General features: G+C 44.0%; 2 protein-coding genes across 14 annotated transcripts in view; both read left to right on the top strand.

The window, feature by feature from the left end:
- tapt1a (transmembrane anterior posterior transformation 1a) overlaps nucleotides 1–5,149 on the top strand; it is a 29,247-nt gene extending 24,098 nt beyond the window's left edge. For all 4 annotated transcript variants that reach the window (XM_024383143.2, XM_042303167.1, XM_024383144.2 and 1 more), the window contains one exon: nucleotides 2,597–5,149. In XM_024383143.2, coding sequence (XP_024238911.2) covers nucleotides 2,597–2,919 — 323 coding nt within the window. In that variant the 3' untranslated portion in view covers nucleotides 2,920–5,149. The remainder of the gene's footprint in view (nucleotides 1–2,596) is intronic.
- Nucleotides 5,150–9,329: 4,180 nt separating this feature from the next.
- LOC112221064 (prominin-1-A) overlaps nucleotides 9,330–17,630 on the top strand; it is a 113,521-nt gene continuing 105,220 nt past the window's right edge. For 4 of the 10 annotated variants that reach the window (XM_024383150.2, XM_024383154.2, XM_024383147.2 and 1 more), the window contains exon 1: nucleotides 9,331–10,379. In XM_024383150.2, the coding sequence (XP_024238918.1) occupies nucleotides 10,142–10,379 (238 nt within the window). In that variant the 5' untranslated portion in view covers nucleotides 9,331–10,141. Of the gene's footprint in view, nucleotides 10,380–17,630 lie in introns of all 10 variants that reach the window. The other 6 variants (XM_024383149.2, XM_024383146.2, XM_024383148.2 and 3 more) reach the window with 3 other exon arrangements.

A 17,630-nucleotide genomic window follows, 5' to 3' on the forward strand; every position in this document is an offset into this window, starting at 1 on the left:
TGTGGGACGGAGACTCAGGGAGAGTGTGGGAGGGAGAGTGTGGGAGGAGACTCAGGGAGAGTGTGGGACGGAGAGTGTGGGACGGAGACTCTGGGAGGGGAGGGAGAGACTCTGGGAGGGAGTGTGGGACGGAGACTCTGGGAGGGGGAGTGTGGGAGAGACTCTGGGACGGAGACTCTGGGACGGAGAGTGTGGGGAGACTCTGGGAGGGAGAGTGTGGGACGGAGACTCTGGGAGAGTGTGGGACTGGGAGGGAGAGACTCTGTGGGAGGGAGAGTGTGGGAGTGTGGAGTGTGGGACGGAGACTCTGGGAGAGTGTGGGACGGAGACTCAGGGAGAGTGTGGGACGGAGACTCAGGGAGAGTGTGGGAGGGAGAGTGTGGGACGGAGACTCAGGGAGAGTGTGGGACGGAGACTCAGGGAGAGTGTGGGAGGGAGACTCAGGGAGAGTGTGGGAGGGGGAGGGAGAGTGTGGGAGGGAGACTCAGGGGAGGGAGAGTGTGGGAGGGAGACTCAGGGAGAGGGAGGAGACTCAGGGAGAGTGTGGGAGGGAGAGGGAGAGTGTGGGAGGAGACTCAGGGAGAGTGTGGGAGGGAGACTCAGGGAGAGTGTGGGAGGAGACTCAGGGAGAGTGTGGGACGGAGACTCAGGGAGAGTGTGGGAGGGAGGGAGAGTGTGGGAGACTCAGGGAGAGTGTGGGAGGGAGAGTGTGGGAGGGAGACTCTGGGTGGGGAGAGTGTGGGAGGGAGGGACGGAGACTCTGGGAGGGGAGTGTGGGACGGAGACTCTGGGACGGAGACTCTGGGAGGGAGAGTGTGGGACGGAGACTCTGGGAGGGAGAGTGTGGGACGGAGACTCTGGGAGGGAGACTCAGGGAGAGTGTGGGACGGAGACTCAGGGAGAGTGTGGGAGGGACTCAGGGAGTGTGGGAGGGAGAGTGTGGGAGGGAGAGTGTGGGAGGGAGAGTGTGGGAGGGAGACTCTGGGGGAGGGAGAGTGTGGGACGGAGACTCTGGGACGGAGACTCTGGGAGGGGACGGACGGAGACTCTGGGACGGAGAGGGACGGAGACTCAGGGAGAGTGTGGGACGGAGACTCAGTGTGGGAGGGAGACTCAGTGTGGGAGGGAGAGTGGGGGGGGACTCAGGGACGGAGACTCAGGGACGGAGACTCAGGGAGAGAGTGGGACGGAGACGGTTGGGGGAGACTGGGTGTGGGACGGAGACGGTTGGGGGAGACTGGGTGTGGGACGGAGGGAGACTGAGGGAAGGAGGGAGTGTGCCTTTGCTAACTGAAGAGTAAAGAAGGTTTTCCCCCTACTGACCCAATGACATGCAGACAATTATGCCTTTACAGTATATTCCTTCCTCCCATTCGTCCAGCCAAATCACAGGTAGGCCTTTGCAAATATGAGCAAATCAGTCATTCTATGCAGTATTCTACTAAGTTACTACTAAGTTAATTCAAAATGTGTTGTATTGACTAGAAATGGGAATATCAGTGACAGGTTTTTTGCGTAGCACATGTGAATAACATTTAGAAAACGGAAACAAGCATCCGGGGCACAGGGGCGAACAGGATGCTAGGTCGCTCTGAATTTTCCCCAAAAATTGTACTACTCTCTATCATAATACCTGGCCTGGTATCGTATCATTAATAAAATGTTGGTATTGTGACAACACTAGTCCCTCCCTATTTCATTCCGTTTGGTGCCTAATGAACACCTTGGAGAAATGGGTTAATTTTAGCCCACAGGTTCCAATGGATGCCTTACCATACTAACAGACTGGTTTGTCTCTCGTTCTTCATAACCATTTGGATGAAAATCTAATTGGAGGTGCCGTATGTCTGAGGAAGAGAATATACTGATGAGCAACTGTGGTCTCCCTCAGGCTGTGTCATGGCTGTGTCATGGAAGCTTCTGGTGAAAGCATATGGCTAGTTGAGGAAATAATGGATAAAGACCACATGTGTGTTGGTTATACCACTGGTTCAGTACCACAATGCATTTTCTAAAGTAGGTCTGCTTTATCCCCTTGTGTTGTTGCCTGTAAAGGAGCACACATTTATTTCATGCAGTCTGGCGAATACACACATACACTCTTGATTGCTGCTCGCCTGGTAAAGTCTAATTTGCAACCCACTCTTTTATATGCAAGTGAGGCATGTCAGCGCCCTGGGCAAATGGCTGTCTCCGTATAGTAACCCATGTGCTGATATGCTGCTGCTTCACTCAACTTTATTTGAATATATCAGAGGTCATGAATTATTCTGTTTGGCTGACCAAACTTGTGTACGCCATTTACACTGAATACTGGTATTTAAGGCCAGGATTAGTGGAGCTTGAGAAATCTACTGGTATTAATGTAGCTGTGTCTCTTTGACCCAACCATATATAGTAGGAGTTTGTATTCTTATAAATTCATTTAGTTGGTTTTCATGTTTATTTTGTATCTCTACAGTCAAATCTAATCAAAAACACATTTTGCGATGTTCTTGTTTACTTGCTTATTGTCTGTGTTACTAACTTTTCTCCAATCCTCAAATTACCAAGTATTGTTCATGTTTGTGTTAAATCTCTCTCTCTGTCCCGTCAGGTGATCCATCAGGTGATCCGTGGTCCGAGCGGTCCCCATCCAGTCCTTCCTGCACCTCCATCACCGCCCAGCCTACCCCCACTGCCAGCCCCACCCTGCGGCCAGAGACCGTACCCCCTCCCCCCACTACTTCCACAACCCCAGCCAGCCCTCCCATCCCAGAGCCAAACTCGGACCCTGACACCCTCACCCCCTCGCCCCCTGCCACTCCTGAGCAGAAAGAGGAGGAAGGGATGGAAGGCACAGAGCTGAAGCATAGGACCCCTAAAAAGGACCTGCTGGATGTTGACCGCTTCACTATATGCGGGAACCGCATCGATTGACCCCTTCTATTGACCCCTCCCCAAAAAAGTGATAATCACTCAGGAGAGGCGGTGAGCTGGACGCAAGCCAGCACTTCGGCTCTCTTAGCCAAAGCCAGCGGAAGCAACATGTATTTATTGAGCTAGACGGACAATAAGTTATTGCCATACAGTAAGCTATTGTGGACTCTGGGACTGGCTGTTAAATTTAAGTCGACCTGTTGTTTTTTTGGGGCCCGACAAGAGAACTAAGTTGGTTGGGCAACGGAAGAATGTGAGCGGTATTGTTGTTTCCATGACAACCCAGTCGTGTGCGCGTGTGTGCGTGCATGGACACGAATGTGAAACATGAGAAATGGGGCCTCTTCTCAGATAAACATCCAGCAAAAGATGAACAAACTAAAATCAAACTGCAAATGAGGTTTCTGGATCATTATGGTTTACAAGAAAACAATACCATGTTAAATTAGTTATCTGTCAATGTTATACCGTTTAATATGGACATATTAGATCGAAATGAGTGAAATTAAAAACTATTTGCTCATCAAAAAGCTTGACCCGAATAAATGGAATTTAGTGTTATGAAATATCACATTTGGTACGAGTTCCATTTGGTAGTGTGAAGAACATCTATACATGTGACTATGTAGAGAGCTTTCTTTTACAGATATTGTAATATCCTTCAGTTTGATTTAAAAGAGCCACGGGTACCCTTCATTTGATGGTTTTATGTTCGCCATTACCACAATTATTGCATATATTTCCTTTGTGGCAGCAGAGTAGCCTAGTGGTTAGAGCGCTGGACTAGTAACCGAAAGGTTGCAAGATCGAATCCACGAACTGAGAAGGTACAAAATCTGCCGTTCTGCCCCTGAACAGGCAGTTAACCCACTGTTCCTAGGCCGTCATTGAAAATAAGAATTTGTTCTTAACTGACTTGCCTAGTTAAATAAAGAATAAATAAATAACAATTGTGGAAAGTTCATAATAGCATTTTATGATGACAATAATCCCTATTTTGGTGTATTCTGGGTTGTCAAACCTTTGGGGATTTTTGTTATGAATGTTGCACTGATGTACCGTGTTGTCTTAAATATGCTACATATGACAGGTTTTCTAGCTATTTCTCATGCAATGTTTTAATGTTTACTTCCCGAGCATTTCAGAAGCAATTTATCCAAAACATAGTGCACATGCTTTTTTAATGAAGTTATTTCAACATGCCTTGAGGGAAGTGGTTTTGCTTTGATTTGGCCCTTTGTATTTTATTGCTACAGTTAATTATAAACTCACTGGTATTTTTTCTATACCAGTGGCCAAAATGTATATTAGACCGGCCTGATTCTGATTTGGTGCCCATCTTATTAGAATGTGATAAGTGAAACATCATGTTTTATTTAGTTACAATTATTGTATAATTTTATACTATATTTAAACACCTGGCCATAATATTACAGCTGCTGTGCTTATATGTGTTGGGAAATGGAAGCCACTGAACCTCATTTGAGTAGAACAGCGTAGAAATCAATAAATGATGCAAAGTGACATAGCACTTCATTGGTCTTGCTGTTTAGGTTCTTTAGGCAACACTTTACATGGTGTACAGTATTTTAGCACAAGCAGGTACCACTGCTGTCTGTATTCCAAGTAAAGAAACCAGTGAGTGCTTACTGTAAATGGTACGTACCAGGGTTGGGGTCAATTCCATTTTCAATTCAGTTTGTTTTGGATTGACTGAATTGAAAACAGAATTGACCCCAACCCTGGTAAGTATTGCACAACTTTTACAGGATATTAATGACCGCTATGTTTCCTCTGTTACGGTAGGTACTCTGGTATAAGCCCTATGTAATGTAAAGGGATGCCATTTTTTTTCTCGCTATTATGAAAATATGTAAAGTGTGAAATACTCACGCATATCAGCATTGATTATACTTTGTTTGGAGAAATAGCTGTTTTTAATGTTCATTACCATTGTTATAAGGAAGATTGTTCTATTTTTGGAGCTGCCAGGTCATATCAAACCCGATTGTATTTGTCACGTGCTGAATACAACAGGTGTAGACTTTATAATATTTGATAGTATTTTGCGCGTAGAACTTCCACAGAACCATCTCCAGGGGTTTTGTACTGTTCTGATGCAATGATGAAAACCTGTTCACTTAATCTCATCTGTTTGGTTCATAAGAACTTCACCGTGATATGAAATGGCCCTCTTTTTGGGGTGATGATGAATAAAAGTTATTTTGTACTTCTGTTGTCATTGTCTAACATCTACAGTTTGAGGGGTGATTCTCGCTCTCTCTCACTGTCTCTTGTCGTCTCTCATCTCATCAGATGATCCCAAGCCTGAGTTGAGCCCCTCCACTCATTCCTGCTCCTCCATACTCCCTTCCTTTTCTTCCGTTACCAGCAAGCCCCTGTAGAGGTTTACAGTTGAGGTAAGCTGACTGTCACGCTCACACCAATAATGACCTTGCCTCCTAAAGAAGAAGAGGGCGCTGACTCAGACAGGTTGTGTAAATCCACCCCCAGCCAAGCATGTCTGAGAGGGCTTAGCGTCTTACCTTGGAGGCTGAGCTGGCCCATGCCCTCTCTTTCAGGCTTGAGGTAAGCAGTCCTCTGGTAGTGGTCTGGCTGGAGCAGGACCAGTGATGATAAGGTATACGTATAATCTCACGCTAGAGCAACCCTAGTTCTAGACCAGGGGTCATCAACTAGATTTAGCCACAGGACAATTTTTTTCTTGAGTGGATGGTCAGGGGCCAGAACTTAATTACAAATAATTTGAAGACAGCAAGAAGACCAAACAGATATATTTGACTAAAAAGATCATTTCAAACCTTACTTCCATTTGTATACGATCACATCTCTTACGCATGGTAATACTTTGGAACACATTTCCAAAATTCAAAACACTTGTAGCTGATTTTCTGATGTTTTTTACTATTTGGGGGGCCAAATAGCTGCTAGTTGGAAACCTGTCTGTCCTAGAGTGTGACTGTACCAAGACTAGTGGACTCAGCTGAGGTTAGGCTAATGTTCATATGAAAACAACTGCACACAATGATTACAGATGACGATCTATTTTAGTCCTGATAAAGATGCGGTGTTGATCCTCAAGATGTTGACTCAAACTGCATAAGCCACATGCAGTGTGCTGGTTTTATTTTGTGAAGAATGTACAGAATAGCTCATCGGGTAAACACAGCACATCACCTCAACTCTGTCGCCTTGCCAAACAAGAATTGATATATTTTGAAATATGTCTTTAGTGTCCCAAGAAGCAGTCCTCTAGTTTGTATTGTAATGGTCCCTGAAGGCCACTGGTTTAGCAGGACTTTAGTACGACATTGAAAGAAGGCTAATTTATTTTCCGCAACCATGTCTGTCATTCTCATTCTGGCTATTTGGGGATTTCCTGTATTCTTTTTGACAATGAACTGTTGCGATTTGTGTTGACAACATTTGCTGGAAACATATTAGTGGTGGTGGAGATTTAATACAGTATATACAGTACCAGTCAAACTTTTGGACACACCTACTCATTCAAGGGTTTTTCTTCATTTTAATTTGACTGTTTTCTACATTGTAGAATAATCGTGAAGACATCAAAACTATGGAATCATGTAGTAACCAAAAAAGAAAAATATTTTATATTTGAGATTCTTCAAAGTAACCCCCCCTTTGCCTTGATGACAGCTTAGCACACTCTTGGCATTCTCTCAACCAGCTTCATGAGGAATGATTTTCCAACAGTCTTAAAGGAGTACCCACATATGCTGAGCACTTGTTGGCTGCTTTTCATTCACTCTGTGGTCCAACTCATCCCAAACCATCTCAATTGGGTGATTGCTCGTGTTTCTTGGCCCAAGCAAGTCTTCTTTTTATTGGTGTTCTTTAGTAGTGGTTTCTTTGCAGCAATTCGACCATGAAGGCCTGATTCACTCTGTCTCCTCTGAACAGTTGATGTTGAGATGTGTTTGCTACTTGACCGCTGAAGCATTTATTTGGGCTGCATTTTCTGAGGCTTGTAACGCTAATGAACTTATCCTCTGCAGCAGAGGTAACTCTGGATCTTCCTTTCCTGTGGCGGTCCTCGTGAGAGCCAGTTTCATCATAGTGCTTGATAGTTTTTTCTACTGCACTTGAAGAAACTTTCAAAGTTATTGAATTGTTCCATATTGACTGACCTTCATGTCTTAATGTAATGATGGACTGTTGTTTCTCTTTGCTTATTTAAGATGTTCTTGCCCTAATATGGACTTGGTCTTTTAACAAATAGGACCATCTTATACCACCACTACCTTGTCACAACACAACTGATTGGCTCAAACACATTAAGAAGGAAAGAAATTCCTCAAATGTACTTTTAACAAGGCACACCTGTTAAGTGAAATGCATTTCAGGTGATTACCTCATGAAGCCAGTTGAGAGAATGCCAAGAGTGTGCAAAGCTGTCATAAAGGCAAAGGGTGGCTATTTTGAATAATCTAAAATATGTTTATATTTGTTTAACACTTTTTTTGGTTAGTACATGATTCCTTATGTTATTTCAGAGTTTTTGTGTCTACAATGTAGAACATGTTAAACATAAAGTAAAACCCTTGAATGAGTAGGTGTGTCTACACTTTTGAGAGAAATTGTCTATACACACAAAGCTTATTTCTCTCAAAATTACAGCCGCAGACCATGTGTAACCATGTCAGCCCAGGACCTCCACATCCGGCTTCTTCACCTGTGGGATCGTTTGAGACCAGCCATCCAGACAGCTGATGAAACTGTGGATTTGGACAACTGAATAATTTGTGCACAAAATGTCAGAAACCGTCTCAGGGAAGCTCCTCTGCTTGCTCGCCATCCTCAGCAGGTTCTTGACCTGACTGCAGTTCGGGGGTCATAACCGACTTCAGTGGGTAAATGCTCACCTTCGATGACCACTGGCACACTGGAGAAGTGTGCTCTTCACGGATGAATCCCGGTTTCAACTGTACCTGGAAAATGGCAGACAGTGTGTATGGCGTCGTGTGGGCGGGTGGTTATGATATGGGCAGGCATAAGCTACGGACAACTAACACAATTGCATTTTATCGATGGCAATTTGAATGCACAGAGATCTTGTGACGAGATCCTGAGGCCTATTGTGCCATTCACCCGCCACCATCCCCTCATGTTTCAGCATGATAATGCACGGCCCCATGTTGCAAGGATCTGTACACAGTTCCTGGAAGCTGAATAAAATTCCATGACCTGTATACTCACCAGATCACCCATTGAGCACATTTGGGATGCTCTGGATCGACGAGTATGACAGTGAGTATGACAGCATATTCCAGTTCACGCCAATATCCAGCAACTTTGCAGAGCCATCGAAAAGGAGTGGGACAACATTCCACAGGCCACAACAAACAGCCTGATCAACTCTATGCAAAGGAGATGTGTCGCGCTACATGAGGCAAATGGTGGTCACACCAGATACTGACTGGTTTTATGATCTAGGCCCCTAGCTTGTTTTTAAGGAATCTGACCAGCAGATGCTTAACTTTATTCCAGTCATGGGAAATCCATAGATTTGGGCTTAATGACTGTATTTAAATTGATTGATTTCCTTATATGAACTAACTCAGCAAAATCTTTGAAATTGTTGCATGTTGCATTTATATTTTTGTTCAGTGTAGAATATTGTATAAACAACATGAAAGCATGAGTGTACATTTATCTGCCAAAGACTGCACTGTTTCTCATTCCAGTGGACCAGTGGGAGTCTTCTGGCAGGAATTCCCTCAAACAACTTGAATACCGGCTACTGTACATAACCGATCCCACTTTATGAACATGGCATTTTGGGCATTTTCTAAATTTAGTTAATCTACATATCATATGCAGCAGAGCACTGACAACATCTCCACATTTACCTGATGTGAAGAAAAAACATTTACTGTAGTTACACAACATTGACCCCCTGTATTTGCCTACTCAGGGACCACATTTGAAATAGAACACATACCCCTATTCAAAGGCTTTTTTCATTCACCTGATCTGGTTTGCTTCTCTCAGTGCGGATCTAATGAGTGTTGTGAATGCACTGAAGTATGGAGTCCTGTAGCCCTGATCAAAGCCCTGCCCACATGGAGCCTATCCAGAGGGGCCCTGCTGTGTTCTGGGACATCAACAAGGACCACATTGTGCATGGGGACGCTGGGTGTGAGCCTACCTGGGTTCTGCTCCACCAATCACAGTGCTTCTAGATCTGTGGGCTGTGGTGTCAAAGTATCTTGTGTCTACCCACTAGGGGTGGGGAGGTGGGGGCAGGGGCAGAGTTTGGGAGGTCATTGAACACCTGTGATGTGGGGGCAGAGAGGTGGTGGGGAGGGTTCAAGACAGTTTGGCATCTGTTTATCTGAAAGTGGACACTTTGGGTGTAGGTTAGGACATTGGTCCATGGGTAGGCTACATCATTGGTAGGCTATACAGTCAAAAATAGTCTATTCATATTTTAAAAATCTTAATACATATTCCATGGTTGTTGGAGATTATGCATTCATTTGGTGCAACTAAACTGTTCTAAAAAAAATGTATTCTTTAAGAGTATTAGGGTAACCAGCTAAAGGAATTAAAGAGAGCCTACATCATACTAGGCTACATCTCAAAACAAATGAAAGGTCATGTTCCATCTTTTCAACGAGAATCTCCCAGTCCTCCTTCCCCCGACAGGCGGAGCGCTTCCCATTGGACCAACTGTTTCCCGGGGCTCCCACAGTCAGTAGACCGAATGCGCGCGCTTACACGCTATATGTGCTATATGGCATCCTTGGGACTTCCCTTAACTGATTGAAGTTGACATTTTAAAATGGTTAAGGCAATGGTTAGGGTTAGGTTATGGTTTGTGTAAGGACGTCCAAAGGATCCCGGATAGCAGCAGGCAGCCAACCGTTCCAGCAGCTCTCCCGCACAGATGCGCGAGCCAACTTGTCAGTTGGTCTCATTTCGCAGGGGAACGGAGCGGTTCGATCCGAGCGGTATGAGGAACCACTGACGGTGGAAACGATGATAATCACGAAATCTTCCCCGGCCAGAAGGACTTAACCTGCAGTCCCACTGCTCACCCCTTCCCGTTTTATTTCCACCTCTAGAGATACGGACCTAACGTTAGCGACATTTCTGTACCATCTCCATTGTAGACTATCTCTCCCTTTGATCTTTTTTTTAACCCCGTACATTAAGGTTAGAGTGTCTTGACACGATGTGGAAAACTGGGCTCCTTCTCCTCTTTTGGGGACTATTAACATCCAGTGAACTCCAGCAAGAAGCAACGGAGCCGGAGCCCCGAAATCAACCACCGTCGGGAAAGTTGGATTTTGGCTATGTGCCCCAGGGAGTTTACAAAACCCTCGCCTATTACGAACCTGGAGTAATAGGGATACTGTTCCACATGGTGCACGCTTTTCTATACGTCGTGCAGCCCAACCCTTTCCCTGAAGGTAAGGCATCGATAGTGCAATGTTTTGATGCCCATTGAGCTGTCCCTTAAGATTTCGTAATAGCGTTTCCTCGTTTAGCGTCAACACTGTCATGTGTCGTTTGTAATGTTTGGCAATGGCAAAATAAACTATTCTGTATGAGATTTTCAAATCATGCCACGAAACACTTGATGTATTTGGCTGCTGTGAATATGTCACTAGTTTATGCAAAACATGCCCATCAAATCCTGAAAACGGTCTTTATTTGCATAATATTTATCTTGTGCCTTAAATTCATTAATTCATGCATGTACAGTATGTGTCCACAACAGACAGTCTACTTGAAGGCAGTATATTGTCTATAGTGTACTGCCCAGAGCCTGTGTCAACATAATTAAAATGTTACTGACCTCTTGCTGACTGTGTGCATCATGTGGTCACTGGTCATGAAATAGTTTGAGCACCCAATGCACCAGAAAACGTAATAAAATAGGTTGGGAGGTGGACAATTTGTCAAATTAAATTTGAATGCATTAGGACTAACTTTCCATATACTCAAATAAGATGTATTTAAAGTGAGTATTGGGTGGTCACTTGAATAGAGGGGTTAGTAGACAAGACTACCCCATATCTGTTTTCATAATCAATTGGTAAATCTGGAGGTTAGGAGTGGCTCCCTGTATCACAGATTTAATGAGGTAATCCCATAATCTGGAATGCCATATGTTGCTGTGCTTTTAGTTTACATGATTGTCAGTCACTAATTGATATAGCTCAAACTCACTTACTCAATAGAATAGATGTTCAATTTGTTCATTGGATGTAATTGAACTTTTGGGTTCTATTACACATCTCAAATGAGTGTATTAGTCGTTTACACAGATTTGCAGGTGCAGTGAAATTCTTGTTTCTAGCTCCAACAGTGCAGTAATACCTAGAAATCTTTAAGGAAAGTTGAAATCCCATGTTAGAGATAATGAGGTTTGCAATGTAAAATCTGGCTTCTTCTGGACAGTGCATTAAAAAGGTTCTATGAATGTTAAATTGAACACCCAAATTAATTATATGACCATGAATTAGACTGTGTGCGTGACCAATTAGCTTAATATATTTTAGACATCCAGACATATTACTATAGGGGGTTCCATCATTTTTTCAAATTCATTTTATGTTTAACTTTTTTTAAATTCTGGGAAACCGAATTGCCTCGACTGTATAGCCACGTGTTCATCAATTTAATTGGGACAATATAATGCACGCATGGAGATTTAGCATGATAATCCAGCAATCTGTCAGGCCTATTTTGATTAGAGGGGACAGGCTGTTATGGAAAAACCCTGTGGGACTTTCAGGGCTACACAGTGTACCAGCCCCTATGCTTCCCTGTAACACTGTTGTGACTTCCATAAAACATCAAACTTAGTGTGGAATTGTGCAATTTTCAGAGAGAAATGTATTTGGACCCAAACTGATTTCTTAATGCCATATAAAATCTATTGTACCCCTGTTTTCCTCTATTAATTTCTTGGTGGTGCGCCAGGGCTCCGAAATCAACAATCAGGGCTGTAAACTTCCAAAATATCCCATTCGAAGGCCAAATATCCCATTTGAAGGCCAAATAGTTCAGGTGGGAGCCAACAGAAACTACTGGTAGGGGAGCCCACCAAGTCTTAGTAATGGCAAAGGTGTGGTTAGGGGGTGTCCTCCTCCCTAGCACATTAGAGTAAACCCTAATATCTGTGACAGTCTTCTCTTGGTTACTATCACGTTTTTAGATAAGACCCAGATGCAGACAGTGTCGAAGAAACAAACATTTATATCTAAAACGGGCAGGCTAACGACAGGTCAAAGGCAGGCAGGGGTCAATAATCCAGAGAGGGTGCAAGGGGTCCAAAACGGCAGGCAGTCTCAGGGTCAGGCCAGGCAGGGGTCAATAATCCAGAGAGGGAGCAAGGGGTCCAAAACGGCAGGCAGTCTCAGGGTCAGGCCAGGTAGGGGTCAATAATCCAGAGAGGATGCAGGGGCCAAAACGGCAGGCAGTCTCAGGGTCAGGCCAGGCAGGGGTCAATAATCCAGAGAGGGTGCAAGGGGTCCAAAACGGCAGGCAGTCTCAGGGTCAGGCCAGGCAGGGGTCAATAATTCAGAGAGGATGCAAGGGGTCCAAAACGGCAGGCAGTCTCAGGGTCAGGCCAGGCAGGGGTCAATAATCCAGAGAGGGTGCAAGGGGTCCAAAACGGCAGGCAGTCTCAGGGTCAGGCCAGGCAGGGGTCAATAATCCAGAGAGGATGCAAGGGGTCCAAAACGGCAGGCAGTCTCAGGGTCAGGCCAGGCAGGGGTCAATAATCCAGAGAGGATGCAAGGGGTCCAAAATGGCAGGCAGTCTCAGGGTCAGGCCAGGCAGGGGTCAATAATCCAGAGAGGGTGCAAGGGGTCCAAAACGGCAGGCAGTCTCAGGGTCAGGCCAGGTAGGGGTCAATAATCCAGAGAGGATGCAAGGGGTCCAAAACGGCAGGCAGTCTCAGGGTCAGGCCAGGTAGGGGTCAATAATCCAGGAAGGTACAGAACGGCAGGCAGATTCAGGGAAGGCAGAAAGGTCAAAACCGGGAAGGACTAGAAAACAGGGCAAGAAACAGGCAGAAGCAGGGGAGCAAAACACTGGTAAGTTTCCCGAACAAAACGAACTGGCAACAGACCAACAGAGAACACATGTATAAATACACAGGGGATAATGGGGGAATATGGGCAACACCTGGAGTGGGGTGGAGACAAGCACAAAGACAGGTGAAACAGATCAGGGTATGACAGTTACACAGTACGGCAGGTAGTCTAGCGGTTAGAGTGTTGGGCCAGTAACTGAAAGGTTTCTGGTTCGAATACCTGAGCCGACAAGGTGAAAAACTGTGCCCTTGAGCAAGGCACTTAGCCCTAATTTGCTCCAGGGGTGCCGTACTGCTGTGGCTGACCCTGTAAAACAAAACATTTCACTGTACTTATCCGGTGTACAGTATGTGACAATTTAAAAAAACACAGTATTTTTTTTTCCATCACCAACTGGTGCTGTGACAACTGCAAGAGACGATAAGGTTGAATTTCCAAAACATCCATCATTTTGTTAGGATTTATAGAATTGCCTACATCATACTGCTAAACTGCAAGATGTTATCATTCAGTTGTTAATGACAGCTTTTCTTTACTGCCCGCCAACCTGTAAGAGCTGTTATTAGCAATATAGCAACAGTTGTCAAGTTGTCTATCACTCCCACCCACTCATGCAACCAAGCGCTAGGCTATCTGACACATGGCCAAACACATGCACATTACCCACACATGTCACACAGCAATAGAACCTGTAAAGCAAATGACTAATTTATGTTGTTCATCCATTTGCTGTCGTTTCAAACCATTTGACTTATGGTAATAGTACTGTTATGTAACATAAGTCACCCTACACTTTTTTTTTATGCAGTTCCTGCTGTCACCCCGAATCTGTTGGTGTGAGGCTAGAGGGATTATAATAACTACAGCCATGCAAATTCCAGTTGAAAAGTGCTCTGTGACAAATAGAAAGTTTTCTCATCAACGGCTCAATTCGCCACGTCTGCTTGCAATACCCTGTCCCCGAAGTAGCTATGACAGGTGTAATATTGACTCCATGGACACAGTGCTTCGGCGAGAAACGGGCATTAGTTAAGGCTAGGGAACAGTTGCCAGGGAAACACACACACTGCCAGGCATGGTAGCCAATGTATTTTTGATTTCCTTCTTTTTGCCCTGCATATGAAGTGTGAACTGAGACAGTTTGGAGGCAATTATTGCATTTTAGCGGTTTTAGCAAACCATATTTCCACTGTTCTGGAGGTGCTTCGCTGAGAGAAGCAGCACCTTTCAATCCCAGTATTGAGTGTCTCTATAGAATACATTGTTTCCGTTGACATGATGGATTTTTGGTTTAACCCATGGAAGGAGAAAGTGTTACATATCAGTAGCTCCTGGCCTTACGGCATACTAGGGAAGAGGAGCCTGGTATTTAAACCATAACAGATAATGGGTTTAAACACTAATATCCTCTTTAGCTCTCTTGGTATAGGCCTAGGTGATAGCAGGGCCTAATCCTACTTCACACATGATACGCTACACTACAAACAGTATGTCATGCTTCTGCAGTGCACTGTGTCTGAAATGGCAGTTATGTTTTTGTGAATGTGAACGGCAGCTGTGGGATGATGGGGAATTTAGAGGGGCAGAGATTGGTCACAGATGGTGTTGTAAATGGGCATCATCTGTGGTTTTCTCCTCACAAAGATCCCCTCCCTTGGCTCTGCCGGATCCTCTCAGGACATCATGGTTGTGTCTGAATGGCCCTGCTACAGTTCGTACTGTTTACTAAGTGTACTAACAGTATTCTATAAGACACTGTTGAGTGAGACGTAGCCTATGCAGGAAGCTACAAATATGAGCCTATGCCTCATCCATCCATATGGAGCTGGAGCATGCATCTTTCTCCGTCACTATTTTCTCTTTATTTACTGACTGAAAACAACATGCCCCCTTTTCCCAGTTGCATTGCATTGTGGGTATGAAATGGCAATTATAGCCTACTTCCTGACTACTGTACATCAAAGTCCTACTATGGTATGTCCATGTCAGTCTGTTGCTCTTCACATTCAGATAACGCTCCTTTTTTGTGAGTGGGTTGCATTCAAAACATCTGTCACTTGCATATCACCCCATTACATGTAGGAATATCTGTATCTATAGTTCTGCTTACTGTTACTGTAACAGGAAGTCAAGATGTGAGTGGGCTGGATGTATGGAGCTGTTTGTCTGGTGTGTATCTATGCCTGTCACAAACAGTCATGTCACTGTGGTGACTGTGGTGCCTGTGGTGTGGTAATGCTCCAAGACAGCCATGGGCATAGCCTAACATAATGCCAGCTGAACGCCTGTGGCAACGTGCCACTCTGTCACATAGTTTAGTAGGCCTATGTATTCTCCTGCACCCTATTGAGTCATTTCATGTATATGTTTTATGATTTACATGATGCTTTGTTTATAGACTTAATGTACTTTTATGCCATCTGAAGTAGTCTATAAGGCCACGTCTTGAAACAGGCTGACAAAGAGTATTAAGTGACTAACGTGGACATTCTGTCCATTGGGCTCAAACTGTGCATATTATGTAATATGAGCACAAATAGATCTCCATTATTCTGACATTGTCTGTCATTCAGAGCCTATCATTATGTGCAGTTAGTGTTTCAGTCTAGCTATTGCCACTCCATTGTGTAGGAGCAGGTATGACTACATCGTTGATATCAAAATAACACAATAGTTTTCACTGTGGTCCTGATATACTGCCAAACCAATTGACTAAATAACTTCAAGAAGACAATGATAGATAATCATAGAATCGGATAGTGTGAGGAAACTCGTCATTCACACACCAACAAAGGCTGGAACAGGTGCTTGAGTTATTACTTTCCTTTCGGATGACTTAGGCCTAAATAAGTTGATTTGTGACTACTTTGGCTTGTCTTCCCACACTGTATTTAAAGTCAACTCAATACTGAAGGTGCTCTGGATGGGACACAACTGGAACAGCTATTATAAATGGTGACCCATTACATTGAGTCTACTTCTTTTGAGCTGTTAGTGTTCATTTTGTTTTTATGAGCTTCTTGCTTTATGTGTGTACAGCAGAGAGGGCATTTATTTGTAATGGAGTATCAAACGTAAATTGATTGAAATGAGGACATGGAGTCACGGACCATCACTAATAGCCAAGCAGGAGTTATTTTCTTCCTACTGTACAAAGCAAATGTGACTCACCACCTGGATTCGGTCTTATGTAGCATTTTTTTTTTACATTGGATAAAAGTAGAAACTCAGAGCTACAAAATTGTATATCATGCACTGTATTTGAGGAACAATGGGAAAGCAATTCTGCTTTGAAAGTTTATAAACTTGTAAACTCACTTTTGAGAAAATGACATTTTAGTGTTTCGGTGAGAGAGCTCCTGTTTGTCTACACCCATTCAGCTTCATTCACACTCTCTTAAGCTTTAGCCCCACCCATCTCCTTGCTTTCAGAGCGCACACTTGACGCTCTGGCCGATGATTTGTTTACCTCTGGATAACATGGAAACAGCCTAACCAGCTCTGCTGGCAGCAATTTCATTATGCTTTTTTGCCGACGTTTACTGACACCGGCCATATTCAACAGGTGTTGTACACTTAAGCTTAAGACATGTAGCTAGCTACCTAGGTAAACAATTAACCTAGCTAGGTAAACAACATGTAAGATCACACACATCACGTCACGCCACCTAGCATTAGCTAGGGAGCCAGACAGCTGACAGTACACTTTAGCTTGAAATGAAACCACTTTCTGTCAAAATTAGAAACGTGAAATATCTGAAAATGTAACTAGCTAGACTATTTTGCCCGTATACATCATCATGCATGGTGGACGCATCTCCCTGTCACGGATCCATGCCACGGATCCATGCCACAAATGCCCTTAGTTTGAAGACGTAATCCAGAAACATGTGTTTTCCCATCTCTTTAGCTATCGTACTATAATTCCACTGATTTCAAAACTTGATCCTCCAGAGAGCAGAGAGAACACTTATGCAGCTATAAAAAAAAAAGCTGCGTTCACCTTGGTTACCAACACAGACTGACCAGCTCAAATAGACAAAAGCCCTCTATATAGTAGACCAATCCAAACTCATCTCTCGGCATGTCCAGCCCACTCGTCTCAGCCAATCATGGCTATTGGGAAGGTTGCTGTCTTTTTTATGTGACTTATCCAACAAGGCTTATAATTTAACAATTGTATTCATATTTACAGATGGAATGCATGTTTGTTATTAAGGCACATGAAAGTTCACATGTTCAAGAAGTCATTTCTGGACAAAAATGGATTTTGATAAAACATATTTTTTTATGTTCTAACTGCTCATCTGTGAAGTCGTGACTTGCAACATATGCCTAGTTTCCTGAATCGGGTCACAAATGCCAAAACCCCCACCATCGCTCTTTCCTTTAGTGCCACCATGGGGTAGCCTAGTGGTTAGAGCGTTGGACTAGCAACTGAAAAGTTGCAAGATCAAATCCCCAAGCTGACAAGGTAAAAATCTGTCGTTCTGCCTCTGAACAAGGCAGTGTTCCTAGGCCGTCATTGAAAATAAGAATTTGTTCTTAACTGACTTGCCTAGTTAAATAAATAGCTACCAAGGGACTGGTTTGTGTTGTAGGCTATCCTATAAG

The sequence above is a fragment of the Oncorhynchus tshawytscha genome, linkage group LG21 (assembly GCF_018296145.1).
Source record: "Oncorhynchus tshawytscha isolate Ot180627B linkage group LG21, Otsh_v2.0, whole genome shotgun sequence".
Classification (NCBI taxonomy): Eukaryota; Metazoa; Chordata; class Actinopteri; order Salmoniformes; family Salmonidae; genus Oncorhynchus; species Oncorhynchus tshawytscha.